General features: G+C 42.6%; 1 protein-coding gene across 1 annotated transcript in view; it reads left to right on the top strand.

Moving 5' to 3' along the window:
- The window catches only part of gtpbp4 (GTP binding protein 4), a 52249-nt gene extending 36581 nt beyond the window's left edge, over positions 1–15668 (top strand). Inside the window, exons 14-17 of the mRNA XM_068014969.1 lie at positions 5431–5631; positions 9286–9351; positions 10376–10519; positions 14234–15668. Coding sequence (XP_067871070.1) covers positions 5431–5631; positions 9286–9351; positions 10376–10519; positions 14234–14386 — 564 coding nt within the window. The 3' untranslated portion in view covers positions 14387–15668. The remainder of the gene's footprint in view (positions 1–5430; positions 5632–9285; positions 9352–10375; positions 10520–14233) is intronic.
- Positions 15669–17934: the final 2266 nt, after the last annotated feature.

Below are 17934 nucleotides of genomic sequence, written 5' to 3'. Positions count from 1 at the left end.
TGTGTCTGCGTGGGTTTCCTCCGGGTGCTCCGGTTTCCTCCCACATGCCAAAGACTTGCAGGTTGGTAGGTTAATTGGCCATTATAAATTGCCCCTAGTATAGGTAGGTGGTAGGGAAATATATAGGGACCGGTGGGGATGTTATTGGAATATGGGATTCGTGTAGGATTAGTATAGGTGGTTGGTTGATGGTCGGCGCAGACTCGGTGGGCCGAAGGGCCTGTTTCAGTGCTGTATCTCTAAACTAAACTAAACAACAATAGTCACAACTAGGACTGGGTTTTGCTCCATGATGGAAAGAGAATGTGTAACTACTAATGACACTATCAGTGATGTTTGCTATTTAACATCAAAATTAATTCATGCACTTTGAGGAATTTAAAAATGTCTTTAAAAATCAGTTGCTTTGCAGTTCTCAGCCTTGGCACTTGTTTCCATAGCATTAGATTGTGGAGATAATCCATTTCAAACTTTGAATTCTTCCCTGACAGCTTACTCTGAATAGAGAAAAGCATAGAATAATAGAATCTTACAGTGCAGAAGGATGCCATTCAGCTCATTGTGCCAGTGCTGGCTCTATAAAGGAACTTTATAGTTAATCCTACGTCCTGGCTTTTACCCTATGGCAAATATTTTTGTTTTCAAGCAACTAATTTCATTTTGAAAGTTTCTATTGAATTTACTTCCACCAGTCATTCAGGTCATCGTTACTCGCTGTGTGAAAGAACAAAATTATCCTCATTTTCCCTCTGGTCGTCTTTGCCAATTATCTTAAATCCACATCCTCTGGTTACTATATCTCTATTAAATTTCCCCTTAACCTTCTCTGCTCTAAAGAGAATAACTCCAGTTTCTCCAGTCTCTCCACGTAACTAAAGTCCCTCATCCCTGGTACCATTCTAGCAAATTTGCACCCTCTCAAGGGTCTTGTCATCCTTCCTAAACTCTGTTGCCCACAAATGGACACAATACTCCAGCTGTGTCTTTGTTAGTGATTTGTAAAGGTTTAACATAACCTCCTTGCTTTTGTATTCTATGCCTTTATTTATAAATATATTTCATATTTTGTTAAAAGTTTTATCAATATGCTCTGCCACCTTTAAAGGTTTGTGTATGTGAGCCCCTGGTGTCTGTAACTGCATCTCTTATAAAATTGTCTCATTTTTTTTATATTGCCTCTCCACAATCTTCCTCTCAAAATGTATCACCTCACAGCATTAAATTTCTGGCACCACTCCCATACCCAAGGACATTGAAAGATTGTGGCCAGAGACTATTTCTTCAGTAACTTAGGATGCATCCCTTCCTATACTTCTGAATGCTGGCAACATTTTTAGTACCTCTTGATCTGTTGTTATCCTTTCTAGCTTTACTACCTGCTCCTCCTTCACTGACATTGGCAGAACCCTCTTATTTTGTGAAGACCGATGCAAAGTACTTCAGCCAGGATCTCAAGATGACTCCTTTTTGGTTCCTAATCAGCCCACCCTTCATTTGACTACCCTTATAAAAAAAAAACTTTAATGCTCTCTTTAATGTAACCTGCTAATCTTTTCCCATACTCTCCTTGCCCCTCATTTCTTTTTTCAGTTCTCCTTTGCGCTTCCTGTATTCTCCTTGATTATCTAATGTATTTTGAAGCAGACGTTTAGAAGCCTTTTTCTTTAGTTATGGGTATGCAGGGATCTCTTGCTTTGGTTGCCCTTGCTTTGCCTCCTCAACAACAACTTGAATTTACGTAGCACATTTAACATAGTACTCTATTGTTTATACATTTTTGAGACGGTGGCGTAGTGGTAATGTTACTGAGCTAGTAATCCAGTGGCCCACGCTAATGCCCTGGGGACACTGGTTCAAATCCCACCACGGCAACTGGTGGAATTTAAACTCAATGAATTCATAAATTCAATTCATTATTTTAAAAAATCTGGAATTGAAAGCTAGTCTCAGTAATGGCACCATTACTATCATTGATTCTCATAAAAACCCATCAGGTTCATTAATCTCCTTTAGGGAAGGAAATGTGTCATCCTTAACCGGTCTGGCCTGCATGTGACTCCAGACCCCCAGCAATGTAGTTGACTCTCAAGCCACTCGATTGTCGAGGGCAATTGGGATGGACAACAAATGCTGGCCTTGCCAGCGACACCCACATCACATGAAAGAATTTTTAAAAATTTGCAGCTTCATCTCCATCCCACTGTTTGGTGGTATATAGTATGTAGCCAGCAGCCAAACAGGTCCTCTTCTGTTCTAACCAAATAGATTCTTCGTATTCTCAAGCGAATCATCTCTTTCAAGCCGCTGATTTCCTGCCTTTTCCAGAAGCTCTGGCCTCTTTCATTGGTCTTTCCTGCTAAGCATAAGATGGCTGCAGCAAGGGAAGAGAGAGAACAAAATCCAGGCAGCATAAAGGAAGAGCAACAAGAGAGATGAAAATCAAAAGCAGGGGGAGGATGAATTGTAAAGATAGGATTATTAGAAATACTGTGCCCTCAGCTGATCAGTCACATAATTGATGTCTGCCATTTATCCAATCTCTCATATCATTAATTCATTAAATTTCTAAATACTATCTGCCTCCATGGGCATATGTTCACCACCCTATGTGTGAAGTAATTAAATCTAAACTATCTCTGTGTGTTCTCTCTAGGCTCTAGCTTTAGACTGTTCTCCTAGGGGTGGTTGAATCCAAGGGTGATAGGGTCGATATAGAGAAATTATTTCTTTAGATGGGGGAAATCCAGAACCAGAAGGCATAATCTTAAAATTAGGACTAGGCCATTTAGGAGTGAAATCAGGAAGCAATTTTTCCCACACCAAGTTTAGTGGAAGTCCAGAATGCGCATCCCTAAAAGGCTATGGATTTAAAGTGAATTTAACTTTTTGAGACTGTTATCAATACATTTTTGTTAAGTAATGGTATGGAGGGATGTGGTGTAAAGATGGGTAAATGGAATTGTGGTACAGATCTCCTTTGATCTAGTTGAATGACTGATCAGACTCAGTTGAATGACCTACTCGTGTTCCATTGCTCCTTAAAGGGAGATGGTTTAATTCCTGTGAGTTCTCGAGATAGATGGGGCCAGCAGTAACCAATGCCACCTGCTGCATTTGCAGTCACCTGGGCAGTCATTTCTGCTGCTCTTTGTGTGAAATTGCTTTTCTTGTGTTGGTTGCGACTTCCTAAGTCATTTGTGCCTGAGGTTTGGTGAGACCGTTCGCCCCCAACCCCCGCGCCCCCCCCCCCAAACCCCCATCAGTCTATTGTTAGAAAAAAAGGCTGTTGCCCCAAATTGGTATAAACCCACCAGTTTTCTAATCCTTTGGATACATGAATTTCAAAATACTGCTAATAACGGGGAAAAAACTTAAGTGAACTAACAGGCATATAGGGGAAAAAAATGGCCCAGAGCTTTGCAGACAGAAAGTGGGAGCTGGCAAGGCTTAGCAGGGCAGTGCTCACTGCCAAAATCAACCACCAGATAATGTGGTCCTTTCACCTCACTGACCTGTGCTGACTCACCAATCAGGCCCAGTATCAACTATCTCCCTTGCTAATGCCCATTTCTGTGAATTACTGTATCCTGCTGTCCAAGGCCGTAATGATTTTATTTTAACTTACTGGTTCATTTATCACACTTGTTCTCCCTTTACAGATTGTCAATTGTGCCTAATATCCCACAGCAAACATGACCCCTCTTAGTAGTATCTACATGAAAAATTCCAAAAATGCACAACACTAACCACAATAAATCTCACTCGGTTGCAAACCTGGATTTTAGTTCTTTGAGCCTTAATACTGCAGAGGGTTCTCTGTGTATTAATCTGGCAAATCAAACAGCCTGTGTTACTGTTTATTGAATTGTCCTTGGATTACTGACTGAAATAAGCTAATTTTTTTAATGAAGTAGAATGTACATGGTTACACATGCCTAGTGATTTGTAATTGTATACCTTTAATAACATAGGAACATAGGAGGAGGAGTATGCCACTCAGCCCATCGAGCCTGCTCTGCCATTCAATACTATCATAGCTAATCATCCGCTTCAATGCTTTTTTCTCATCGTATCCCTATTTCCCTTTATGTCATTGGTATTTAGAAATCTGTCAATCTCTGTTTTAAACATACTCAATCACTGAGCTTCCACAGCGTTCTGGGGTAGAGAATTCCAAAGATTCACAACCTGCTGAGTAAACAAGTTTCTCCTCATCTCGGTCCTAAGTGGCTTCCCCCTTATTTTGAAATTGTGTCCCTTGGTTCTAGACTCCCCAGCTAGGGGAAACATCTTACCTGCATCTACCCTGTCTATCCCTTTTTGTATTTTGTAGGTTTCAATGAGATCACCTCTCATTCTTCGAAACTCTAGAGAATACAGGCCCAGTTGCACTCCCTCTGTGGCATAATATCCTTCCTAAGTTAAGGGGACCAAAACTGCACACACTACTCCAGGTGCGGTCTAACCAAGGTTCCACTACAATTGACGCAAGACTTCACTACTCCTGTACTCAAATGCTCTTGCGATAAAAGCTAACATACCATTAGCCTTCTGAATTGCTTGCTGCACCTGCATGTTAGCTTTCAGTGACTTATTTACGAGGACACTCAGGTCCCTTTGTACATCTACACTTTCTAATCTCTTACCATTTAAGAAATATTCTGCACATCTGTTCCTTCTACCAAAGTGGATAACCTGACATTTTCCACATTGTATTCCATCTGCCATGTTCTTGCCCACTCACTACGTTTATCCAAATCCCCTTTGCATCTTCCTCACATCACACATCCCCACCAGTTTTGTGTCATGCGCTCTTGGAAATGTTACATTTGATCCCCACATCCAAATAATTGATATATATGGTGAACAGCTGGGGCCCAAGTACTGATCCTTGCGGTACCCACTAGTCATAGCTTGCCAAGGCGAAAATGACCCGTTTATTCCTACTCTCTGTTTTCTGCCTGTTAACCAATCCTTGATCCATGCCAGTATATTACCTCCTATCCCATGTTCTTTAATTTTGCTAACCAAACTCCTGTAGGGGACTTTATCAAAAGCCTTCTGAAAATCCAAGTATACTACTTCCACCGACTCCCCTTTATCAATTCTGTTAGTAACATCCTCAAGAAACTACAACAGATTTGTCAAAAATTATTTCCCATTCATAAATACATGTTGACAATGCCCAATCAGATCATTATTATCCAAGTGTCCGTTTATCACATCCTTCAGGATAAATTCTAGCATTTTCCCTACGTAAAGCTAACGGGTCTGTAGCTCTCTGTTTTCTCTCTCCCTCTCTTAATTAGTGGGTGACATTTGCTAACAAAAGTATATTTTGGTGTAATTTTTTAATGTCAGCTGTTAATCTTAACCTATTTAGGATTTGGTGTCCAACTTTAAAAAAAAAATGTAAATCCTCCTTTTCAGAAACTCGAACAGCTAGAAAAAGAAGAAGAACTGAAACAAGCAGCAGGTGAATATGATTCAGACTCTGAGAGTGAGGACGAAGAAATGAGAGACATCAGACAGTTGGCCATTCAGATAAGAGAGAAGAAAAAGATGCGAATCTTGATGTCCAGAGAGAAACAAACTAAAAAAGGTCCCAAAATGCCTAGAACTGCTAAAAAGGCAAGTACTTTTTTTTTGTGTGTCTTGTTTTTAAATGTGGGTTCTTGCTTAATATAGGTCACATATTGGATTTTTAAAGCTCCTAGTTTGGCAGGGGAATGGGAACCGGAGCCATGGATCAGTGGATGGGGTAGCTGTTGAACAGGCATATACCGAGTGCAGAGAGTCTGTGAGGAAGGTTAGACAGTTGACAGGGCAAAGTTGCAGCCAGTATGATGGGTTGAAGTGTGTCTATTTTAACGCAAGAAGTGTCAGAAATAAGGGTGATTAACTTAGAGCATGGATCAGTACTTGGAGGTACGATGTTGTGGCCATTACGGAGACGTGGATATCACAGGGGCAGGAATGGATGTTGGATGTTCTGGGGTTTAGATGTTTCAAAAGGAATAGGGAGGGAGGTAAAAGAGGTGGGGGAGTGGCATTGTTAATCAGGGATAGTATCAGAGCTGCAGAAAGGGAGGTTGTCGAGGAGGGTTTGTCTACTGAGTCATTATGGGTGGAAGTCAGAAACAGGAAAGGAGCAGTCACTTTGTTGGGAGTTTTCTATAGACCCCCCAATAGCAACAGAGACATGAAGGAACAGATTGGGAGGCAGATTTTGGAAAGGTGCAGAAGTAACGGGGTTGTTGTCATGGGTGACTTCAACTTCCCGAACATTGATTGGAACCTCCTTAGTATAAATAGTTTGGATGGAGCAGTTTTTGTCAGGTGTGTCCAGGAAGGTTTCCTGACTCAGTATGTAGATAGGCCGACTAGAGGGGAGGCTATGTTGGACTTGGTGCTTGGCAACGAACCAGGCCAGGTGGCAGATCTCTCGGTGGGAGAGCATTTCGGTGATGGTGATCACAACTCCCTGACTTTTACTATAGTCATGGAGAGGGACAGGAGCAGACGGGATAGGAAAATATTTAATTGGGGGAGGGGGAATTACAATGCTATTAGGCAGGAACTGGGGAGCATAAATTGGGAACAGATGTTCTCAGGGAAATGCATGACAGAAATGTGGAGGTTGTTCAGGGAGCAATTGCTGCGACTGCTGGATAGGTTTGTCCCGAAGGGATGGTAGGGTGAAGGAACCTTGGATGACAAGAGATGTGGAACAGCTAGTCAAGAGGAAGAAGGAAGCTTACTTAAGGTTGAGGAAGCAAGGATCAGACAGGGCTCTAGAGGGTTACAAGGTAGCCAGGAAGGAACTGAAGAATGGACTTAGGAGAGCTAGAAGGGGACATGAAAAAGTCTTGGTGGGTAGAATTAAGGAAAATCCCAAGGCGTTCTACACTTATGTGAGGAACAAGAGGATGGCCAGAGTAAGGGTAGGGCCGATCAGGGATAGTGGAGGGAACTTGTGCCTGGAGTCGGAGGAGGTAGGGGAGGTCCTAAATGAATACTTTGCTTCAGTATTCACTAGTGAGAGGGACCTGGTCGTTTGTGAGGACAGTGTGGAAGAGGCTGATATACTCGAACAGGTTGAGGTTAAGAGGGAAGATGTGCTGGAAATTTTGAATGATATGAGGACAGATAAGTCCCCGGGGCCAGACGGGATGCGAGGGAAGAGATTGCTGCGCCTTTGACGATGATCTTTGCGTCTTCACTGTCCACTGGAGTAGTACTGGATGATTGGAGGGTGGCAAATGTTGTTCCCTTGTTCAGGAAAGGGAATAGGGATAACCCTGGGAATTATAGACCAGTCAGTCTTACGTCGGCAGTGGGCAAATTATTGGAGAGGATTCTGAGAGACAGGATTTATGATTATTTGGAAAAGCATAGTTTGATTAGAGACAGTCAGCATGGCTTTGTGAGGGGCAGGTCATGCCTCACAAGCCTTATTGAATTCTTTGAAGATGTGACAAAACACATTGATGAAGGAAGAGCAGTGGATGTGGTGTATATGGATTTTAGCAAGGTGTTTGATCAGGTTCCCCATGGTAGGCTCATTCAGAAAGTAAGGAGACATGGGATTCAGGGAAAGTTGGCTGTCTGGATACAGAATTGGCTGGCGCATAGAAGTCAGAGTGTGGCAGTAGATGGAAAGTATTCAGCATGGAGCTCGGTGACCAGTGGTGTTCCACAAGGATCTGTTCTGGGACCTCTGCTCTTTGTGATTTTTATAAATGACTTGGATGAGGGAGTGGAAGGCTGGGTTAGCAAGTTTGCCGATGGCACGAAGGTTGCTGGAGTTGTGGATAGTGTGGAAGGCTGTTGTAGGTTGCAACGGGACATTGACAGGATGCAGAGCTGGACTGAGAAGTGGCAGATGGAGTTCAACCTGGAAAAGTGTGAAGTGATTCATTTTGGAAGGTCGAATTTGAATGCGGAATACAGGCTTAAAGACAGGATTCTTGGTAGTGTGGAGGAACAGAGGGATCTTGGGGTCCATGTCCATAGATCGCTCAAAGTTGCCACCCAAGTTGATAGGGTTGTTAAGAAGGCGTATGGTGTGTTGGCTTTCATTAACAGGGGGATTGAGTTTAAGAGCCGCGAGGTTATGCTGCAGCTCTATAAGGCCCTGGTTCGATCACACTTGGAATATTGTGTTCAATTCTGGTCACCTCATTATAGGAAGGATGTGGAAGCTTTAGAGAGGGTGCAGAGGAGATTTACCAGGATGCTGCCTGGACTGGAGGGCATGTCCTATGAAGAAAGATTGAGGGAGCTAGGGCTTTTCTCATTGGAGCGAAGAAGGATGAGAGGTGACTTGATAGAGGGGTACAAGATGATGAGAGGCATAGATAGAGTGGATAGTCAGAGACTTTTTCCCAGGGTGGAAAGGGCTATCACCAGGGGGCATAATTTTAAGGTGATTGGAGGAAGGTTTCGGGGAGATGTCAGAGGTAGGTTCTTTACACAGAGAGTGGTGGGTGTGTGGAATGCGCTGTCAGCGGTGGTAGTGGAAGCAGATACGTTAGGGGCATTTAAGCGACTCTTGGATAGGTACATGGATGATAGTAGAATGAAGGGTAGGTAGTTAGTTTGATCTTAGAGTAGGTTAAAGGTTCGGCACAACATCGTGGGCCGAAGGGCCTGTACTGTGCTGTACTGTTCTATGTTCTGTGTGTATGTCAGCATTCCAGTGATCGTTGTCAGTTTTCCCACTGTCTGGTTATCTGAGTTTACAAGACAAGTAGGATTGTCATTCCAAACTTCTTGTTTGGATATGGATCCAATTACCTTGCCCAGATAGCCATTAATCATGTGTTCCAAGACTGATTGTACTTGCCCCCTTTCTGAGTGAGCTTGTCAATCGAAAGAAAGACTTGCATTTATATAGCACCTTTCATGACCACTGGATGTCTCAAAGCACTACAGTCAATGAAGTACTTTTTGAAGTGTAGTCAATATGTAATAAATTGTGTACAATTTTGAGCTGTAAATTTGTACCACTGGATAACTGATTGAGATAACCAATGTAATGTATGGCCCTTAAATGTATCAGAGAGGAGACAGTCCAGTTAAGTTAATATAGATAGTTATCCAGTTATGAATTGGGTTGCATAGGTCAGTCATGGCTTGCTGTATTACTTGGTTCTTTGACCATTATAGCATTGATTTTCTAAACAGAAGGATGGACAATGATTAATGGCTAAATTGGGTGGGAAGAAAGCTTTCTTATGGAAACTTGAAAACAAATCTGTTATATTTTTTCCATTTTTACAGATTGAACGAAAAACTTTGGAAAAGGAGATGGGATCGCTTGGTTTAGATATGGACAACAAAGATGAAGTAAAGTTGCTTTTCATAACTATTATTTAAAATTGAAGAACTAATGTCAAAAATAGAAAAGCTTTAGTTGCTGTAGCCCAAAGCCAGTATATATCCATGTCTTGATGGTGTTGTTGGGGTACTTGTAGAGATGCCCTGTGCAAAATGTGGTGCTTCCTCACAAGAAGGCAGAAGAAATATAGAGTCCTTTTGTTTTATCTCCTTCCCCACTTTAGCTTAATCTCTAACCACTGAAGTGCACTTTCTAGCAGCTGGTTATATGTGCAAGTTGTTGTTGATTCACATAGTTGCTTCGTCCCAGATAATGGAGGTGGTATTACCCTTGGTTGGATAATGGCTTTTGGCACATGCCTAAAAGATGCATGAAAATCTGCAACTAAATTATATCATAAATAATTAAAAGCGGTGCAATATGACTATTTGCTATGAATTGACAAAATGTGGTAGCGCATACTAATGTCTTGTTCCCATGTATATTAGTTTCTAAAATGTATTGTATTATCTCGTTACCAGAGTAGCAGGGACATTTTGACGCTGACAGAGTCAGAGTATATCATGCAAAGCTAATATGACTGGCAATTATACAGAGCACAGCAGGAACTGTGAATTTTCCTAGCTGTAATTCTGATGTTTATCCTCTGATAGTGAGTCAGGTTCTATTGTGCCTCAGGAATTATTGATAAGTATATTGCAAGCATTGAAAGAAAATTGTCAAAATGGGGCATTTTTATCCCATTTTGAAATGTAGTAGTTTGACAGTCACACACTGTGCCCTACCTTGAAAGTACTGGCAACTTGTAAGTTGTCTTACTGTGTGATTCCTTTGATTATGTAACAATATGATTATTGATGCTCCATGGCCGAAATTTCTTAAATAAAAGTATCATTTTTAAGCTGGGTATTAACGTATATAATGAAGGTGGCAACTTATTAGTTTATTATGTTCAGATATCTTACAGATCTTTTAAATGCTCAAAAGCTACATAAGTGTGCATTCCACTCTTTTTTTTTATACCCTGTTTAGACACACTATGCACAACGAGCGCGACGATCTCGAAGTGTCACCAGAAAACGCAAACGTGAAGAATCTCAACCACCAACATCTAAAGTCCGCAGTCGCAGCACTTCTCGCACTCCACGTGATGTTTCTGGTGTACGTGATGAAAAGGTTTGTTCCCAATTCACAACTAAATTGCTGTTTAGTTTAATAGTACTTTATGAAGAATAAAAATGCTGTGGTGTGGTTCATCTCAATTCCGCAGAAACAAAAACATGAGTCACTTTGAGACAGTCATCAATAATTTTGTGTACATATCTGCAAGAGAAATGTGCTGGAAACTGATCAAACAGACAACTGGAGAACTGTGAGCCAGTGGTGATTAACTTCTTGGATAAAATTTGATCATTTTGGAATTAAGACTTTGTGCCTTCAATATTCCTTAACAATTTGAGATGATTGACTTGTTTGCAGAAGGCATTTTTTGTCTTTTATTTCCTTTGCAAGGAAAATGAAGATTTATAAAGTTTATCTCAATTATGGAATTGCATTCACATACAAACTGTGCAGCAATCTCTTCACTTTCAATTCAAACACTACCACCCTTGGTTTCAGGAAGTAGGATAAGGGATGTGTGGTGGTAGGGTGGAGGGAGCGGGGGGTTAGCCGCTGAGATGCCTTGTCCTTATTCAGTCTTGTGCATCTCTTCATTACACTGTGGACAAGGAGTTGAGACATGCTTTCTGCGTTTTTGCTCATACCGTTACTTATTTTGGACAAACTCGAAGGTTATTGACTAAAGTTTGGCATCGCCATTCATAGTGTATTTGAGATGGCACTAAGACTGCCTGACCCACCTCTATCCATTCCTTGGGCTTCTTGTCTTCAGTGAAAAGAGCTTATCTCTGCCAACATTACCTACATGGAATTTTCTGAAATTCTTGGGGCTTTAAATTTGATCATTCTAAGAATAGATATATAAAAATTAACGTGCTTGTCATTTTTTAATCTATCCTGATACTTTTTAACTATATTGATTGGCCTTTTGTATTATCGCGCTGCCAGGAACCTTGGACTATTCGAATGCACTCCTGACTGGTTCCCACATTGTACCCTCCGTAAACTTGAGGTCATCCGGAACTCTGCTGCCCCTGTCCTTACTCGCATTCACCCATCGCCCCTGTGCTCACTGACTTACTTTGGCTCCCAGTCTAGCAACATCTTGATTTTAAAATACTCATCCCGGGTTTTCAAATCCCTTCCATAGCCTCGCCCCTCCCTATCTACAACACAGGCATCTACCCGACAACATAGAAAATTGCCCAGGTATGTCCTCTCCACAAAAAAACAGGATAAATCCAATCCAGCCAATTACCATCGCATCAATCAACTCTCATCAGCAAAGTGGTGGAATGTGTCATTGACAGTGCTATCCAGTGACAATTATTCAGCAACAACCTGCTCACCATATTCAGTTTGGGTTCTGCCAGGGCCACTCAGCTCTAGACTTCATTATGTCCTTGTCCAAGCATAGACAAAAGAGCTGAATTCTGGAGGTGAGACGAGAGTGACTGCCCTTGACATCTTGGCAGCATTTGACCAAGCATGGCATCAAGGAGCCCTAGCAAAATTGAAGCCAAAGGGAATCGGGGGGAAAACTCTCCACTGGTTGGAGTCATACCCAGCACAAAAGAAGATGGTTGTGATTTTTGGAGACCAGTCATCTGAGCCCCAAGACATGGCTGCAAGGTTCCTCAGGGTAGTGGCCTAGGCTGAACCATCTTCAGCTGCTTCATCAATGACCGTTCCTTCAACAAAAGGTCAAAAGGGGGATATTTGTTGACGATTGCAGTGTTCAGTACCATTCTCAACTCCTCAGATACTAAAGCAGTTCATGCCTAAATGCAGCAAGATCTGGATGATCTGCCTTGGGCTGATAAATGGCAAGTAACATTCGAACCCCACAAGTGCTCGGCAATGACTATCTCCAACAAGAGAGAATTTAACCATCTTCCCTTGGCATTCAACAGCATTACCAAGCTGAGTCTCTCAGTAACATCATTCTAGGGGTTACAATTGATCAGAGACTTGACTGGACCAGCCATATAATTACAGTGGCTACAAAAGCAGGTCAGAGGCTAGGAGTTCTGTAGCGAGTAATTCACCTTCTGACTCCCCAAAGTCTGTCCACTATCCTCAAGGCACAAGTCGGGAGTGTGATGGAATACTGTCCGCTTGCCTGAATGATTGCAGCACCACCAACCCTCAAGATGCTTGGCACCATCCAGGACAAAGCAGCGCGCTTGATCGACACCCCATCCACCACCTTAACCATTCATTCGCTCCACCACCAGCGCACAGTGGCAGCAGTGTGTGACATCTACAAGATGCACAGCAACAACTCGCCAAGGCTCCTTCAGCAGCACCTTCTAAACCCGCGACCTCTACCTAGAAGGACAAGGGCAGCAGGAGCATGGGACCAGCACTACCTGCAAGTTCCCCTCCATGTCACATACCATCTTGACTTTGTATATTTGTTCGTGGGATGTGGGTGTCACTGGCTAGGCCAACATTTATTCGCCTTGAGAAGGTGGTGGTGAGCTGCCTTCTTGACCTGTTGCAGTCCTTGGGGTGTAGGTACATCCACAGTGCTGTTAGGAATGGCGTTCCAGGATTTTGACCCAGTGACAGTGAAGGAACGGCAATATAGTTCCAAGTCAGGATGTTGTGTGGCTTGGAGGGGAACTTCAAGTGATGGTGTTCCCATGCATCTGCTGCCCTTGTCCTTCTAGGTGGTAGAGGTTGCGGGTTTGGAAGGTGCTGTCGAAGGAGCCTTGGTGAGTTGCTGCAGTGCATCTCTGTAGATGGTACACACTGCTGCCACTGTGTGTCGGTGGTGAAGGGAGTGAATGTTGAAAGTGGTGTATAGGGTGTCAATCAAGTGGGCTACTTTGTCCTGGATGCTGTCGAGCTGCTTGAGTGTTGTTGGAGCTGCACCCATGCAAGCAAGTGGAGAGTATTCCAGCACAATCCTGACATGTGTCTTGTAGATGGTGGACAGGCATTGGGGGAGTCAGGAGGTGAGTTACTCTCCGCAGGATTCCTAGCCTCTGACCTGCTCTTGTAGCCACGGTATTTATATGGCTACTCCAGTTCAGTTTCTGGTCACTGTTGACCCCCAGTATGTTGATAGTGGGGGATTCAGTGATGGTAATGCCATTGAATGTCAAGGGGAGATGATTAGATTCTCTCTTGTTTGAGATGGTCGTTGCCTGGCACTTGTGTGGTGCAAATGTTACTCGCCACCTATCAGCTCAAGCATAGATGTTATGCAGGTCTTGCTGCATATGGACACAGGCTGCTTCAGTATCTGAGGAGTCGCAAATGGTACTGAACATTGTGCAATCACCAGTGAACATCCCCACTTCTGACCTTATGATGGAGGGAAGTTCATTGATGAAGCAGCTGAAGATGGTTGGGCCTAGGACACAGCATCACAGATGCCAGTGTTCCATACTGCAAAGGCTATGGACCCTGACAACATTCTGGCAATAGTCCTGAAGATTTATGATCCAGAACTAGCCGCACCCCTAGCAAAGCTGTTCCGGTACAGCTACAACACTGGCATCTACCCAGCAATGTGGAAAATTGCCCAGGTATGTCCTGTGCACAAAAGACGAGACAAATTCAATCTGGCCAGTTACCGCCCTTTCAGTCTCTCCCGATCATCAGCAAAGTGATGGAAGGTGTCTGAGTTTTGCTTTATAATGCTGCTGTGAAGCATCCTGAAATGTTCTACATTAAAGCTGCTAGATGAATACGTTTTTGTTAACACTGTCATTTTTTTTGCCTATTTTTTGACTTGAATGTTTTTGTTCTGCTTAGATGCTAAAGAAGGTTAAGAAGATGATGAAGAACTCCCAACAGGATATGAATCGCATGGGCAAGAAAGGAGAAGCTGACCGACATGTATTTGATCTTAAACCAAAGCATCTTTTTGCTGGCAAGCGGAGAATGGGTAAAACGGACCGTAGATAAACTAGAAAATAATATTGCAGGACTATTGTGTTCGATTGTAATCCTTCAGGAAAGGAGCTAATGCATCTTGAGTAACTTGTGATAAAAGGATGAAATGATATCTCACTGAGACGAGATCTTGAACAAAGGGTAGCTTGTCAAGAGTAATTGTGCCTTTTGTAATTTAAAAAAAATCATGTTAAATTGAAGCGTTCAATTGATTATTAATGAACATGTATTTCTTGATCTCCTGTAATAAATATGTGTAAGAAATGCTATAAGAAAAATGTTACAAAACTAAATTACAGTGTAATTTAGAAAAGTGCTGAATTCTATCAACTGTTCTCATTTGACAACAATTTGATATTCTGAATAGTACTTTTAATAATGTGCATTGTAAACAGGACTAGCAGTTCATGCATTGGTAACTACAATAAGATTTCTTTTGTATTTAGTAAATGGACCTGACTTTCAAAGTGGGTTTATTATTTGGTTTATAGTTGCACAATACCATAATCAGTATAATCCAGACTGATATCAATACAGAGTCCAGAAAGACCAAGTAGTCTTGGGTGCTCTTGGTTTAAAATTTCTTTACATTGCTGCACTGTTTATTTACTTCAGTACAGTTTCTGTATTGTTCAGAGCATTATGGGAGATCTTGTCGTCTTGTTTTGAGGTTGTGTGATACATTTTTGTTTTTTTTTAAACTGAGCAAATCTAGCCTTATACCCTTTGGTGAAGCATAATTGTTCCCTCAAATATTTTTCCTGTTGTGATCTCTACAACATGCGATGAGATTATTACACCAAGCTGCTGAAGCCTTTTTCTTTTAAAAGGAGATGAAAAGTAAATTATTTGACTTTTATTTAGTGCATTGTCAAAGGTCTTTGCTGATTGAACTAGGTAATATTAAAAAAATTGGTGTACATCTAATACATGTTAAAATGTATTCTGTTTTAATCCTTAAAATATATTTCAGGTGTTCTTTAAAAGGAAGGTTTGCTACATTAAATCTTGTAAATACTCATAGTACTGTTATTCAGCACTCAGAACTTGCATTTATGTGTTCTGTCAGTGGTGTTAAAAGAAACCTGAGCATTTCAGCTCTGGCTGAGTTGAGAACTTCCAACTTGTTTTCTCTGTATTAGTGATATTAGAGAAGTGCAGTCATCCCATCTCCTAACTGAGAAAGATTGTTTGTAACCAGAGTGGGTTTTTCTTCCCTCTCCACCTCTGAATCTTAGTCTATGCACACACTCTTGTACCGTTCTGTCACCCTCAAATAAAAGTATTACTCAAATTTGCTGTGTTTGAGATTTTGCCCACATTTTAATCCTTGAAACATATTTCAGATTTCTGCTGTGGGATGCAGGTAACCATATATTTTGTATAATATTTCAGCAATTATCTTATGGAAAAATTGAACAGTGTATGCGATGAATAGAACTTAAAAAAGAGGCTGTGTTGTAATACTCGTGATTTCCCATCTACAACAGTAGGGTTATTAGGTATCAGCCATTGGTAGTACATTTGCCTGCATCAAAAGGTTGTGGGTTCATGTTTCACTCCAGAGGCACAAAATTTAAGCTGACACCAGTGTAGTACTGAGGGTGTTCTGCACGGTGAGGTGCCATTTCTTTGGGTGAAGCATTAATCTGAGGCCCCATCTGCCCCCTCAGATCTTGTCATCCTTCAAAGAAGTGTACAGGAGTTCTCTGGTGTCCTGACCAACATTATTGAAACAGATTATCTGGTCATTTATTTCATTGCTAGTTGTGGGAGTTTGATGTGCTGCCGTTCCTACATTACAAGAGTGACCTCATTTCATCTGTACTTTGGCTGTCTTAATGTAGTGAAAGGTAAGTTTGTTCTTTCTATTACACTGGAGAAAATTGATCATCCCTCAACCAAAATTACTAAAAACAGATTATATGGTAATTCTTCTGTCGTTCCTGAGTCCTTGCTACATGTAAATTGGCTGCTGTTTCCTGTCACTACATTTCATGAGAACATAACATATTACACCTGCGATTGCATGGGAAGGTGCCGTGGGATGGGGACGAGGTGTCGGGTAATGGAGGAGAGGACCCTTCGGAATGCTGATGGGAAGATGCTTTTGGTGGTGGCATTATGCTGGAGGTGGTGGAAATGGCGGAGGATGATCCTCTGGTGGTGTGGAAAGTGAGGACAAGGGGAACCTTGTCGTGGTTCTGGGAGGGAGGGGAAGGTATGGAGGCAGAAGTGCAGGAAATAGGCCTGACAGGGTCCCTGTGAACCACAGTGGGAGGGAAACCTCAGTTGAAAAGGAAGGCATATCAGAGGCGCTTTTGTGGAAGGTTGCATCATCAGAGCAGATACATCAGACGGAGCAACTGGGAGAATGGAATTAAGTCCTTACAGGAGGCAGGGTGTGAAGCAGTGTAGTCAAGGTAGCTGTAGGTCGGTGGGCTTATAATGAATATTATTAGACAGCCCACATGTCTGTTGGATCTGTCCCCTAGCTATGGATTTCATCTCACTACCTGGCTACTTTGATACTGAACAGTAGAAACTTTGCCATCCCATTGGAGCCTGAGCTGAGATTCCAACGCTGTATCCTCTTCCTTCTTTAAGACACTCTAGAACATAAGAACTAGGAGCAGGAGTAGGCAATTCAGCCTCTCGAGCCTATTCCGCCATTCAGTACTATCATGCCTGATCTCATCTTGGCCTCAACTCCACTTTCCTGCCCGTTCTCCATAAACCCTTCAACCCATTAACTAATTAAAAATCTGTCTATCTCGGCCTTAAATTTACTCAATGTCCCGGCAGCCACCGCACTCTGCAGTAGTGAATTCCACAGACTCATGGCCCTTTGAAAGTCGTAATTTCTCCTCATCTGTTTTAAATCTGCTACCCCTTATCCTAAAGACTGCATTTGCTGACACCACCACTAGGTGGCACTGCACTGGCACATCTACAAATGCAGACTGTTGCACTGAAACATTCCAGTCTGCGACGTACAGGCGGCTGCCAGGACTAAAGATGGCGCTGCTCAAATAATCACACACAGGCAACGTAAATCCATGGCAGCACACAATGGGTGGAGAGCAGGTGGTGGGGGTGAAAGGGGGGGTGGGGAAGAAGAGGGCAGGCAGGAGGAGGGAGAGTGTGAGCAGGGCTGGGTGGGGGAGGAGGAGAGCGCACATGCACCCGCCGCCACCAAAGGTCTTTGCTTTCTCCCCGCGTTACGCGATGAGGTCATCTGCGCATGCACCAGCCAGTCCTGGCAATGCGGAGCGCAGAGAGCAGCAGCCCTTCTGCGCATGTGCACATTTTGGCGCAGTCTGATGTCAGCGGCTGGCTGCGTTGTCAAGAATCACTTTGTATCCTAAAACTATGACCTCTCGTTCGAGATTGCCCCACCGGAGGAAACATCATCTCGATGTCTACTTTGTCAATCCCCTTAATCATCTTGTATACCTCAAAGAACAAAGATAATTTCAGCACAGGAACAGGCCCTTCGGCCCTCCAAGCCTGCGCCGATCCAGATCCTCTCTCTAAACATGTCGCCTATTTTCTAAGGT

This window comes from Heterodontus francisci, chromosome 2 (assembly GCF_036365525.1).
Source record: "Heterodontus francisci isolate sHetFra1 chromosome 2, sHetFra1.hap1, whole genome shotgun sequence".
NCBI classification, from domain to species: Eukaryota; Metazoa; Chordata; class Chondrichthyes; order Heterodontiformes; family Heterodontidae; genus Heterodontus; species Heterodontus francisci.
This window is presented reverse-complemented; position numbering and strand designations above follow the sequence as displayed.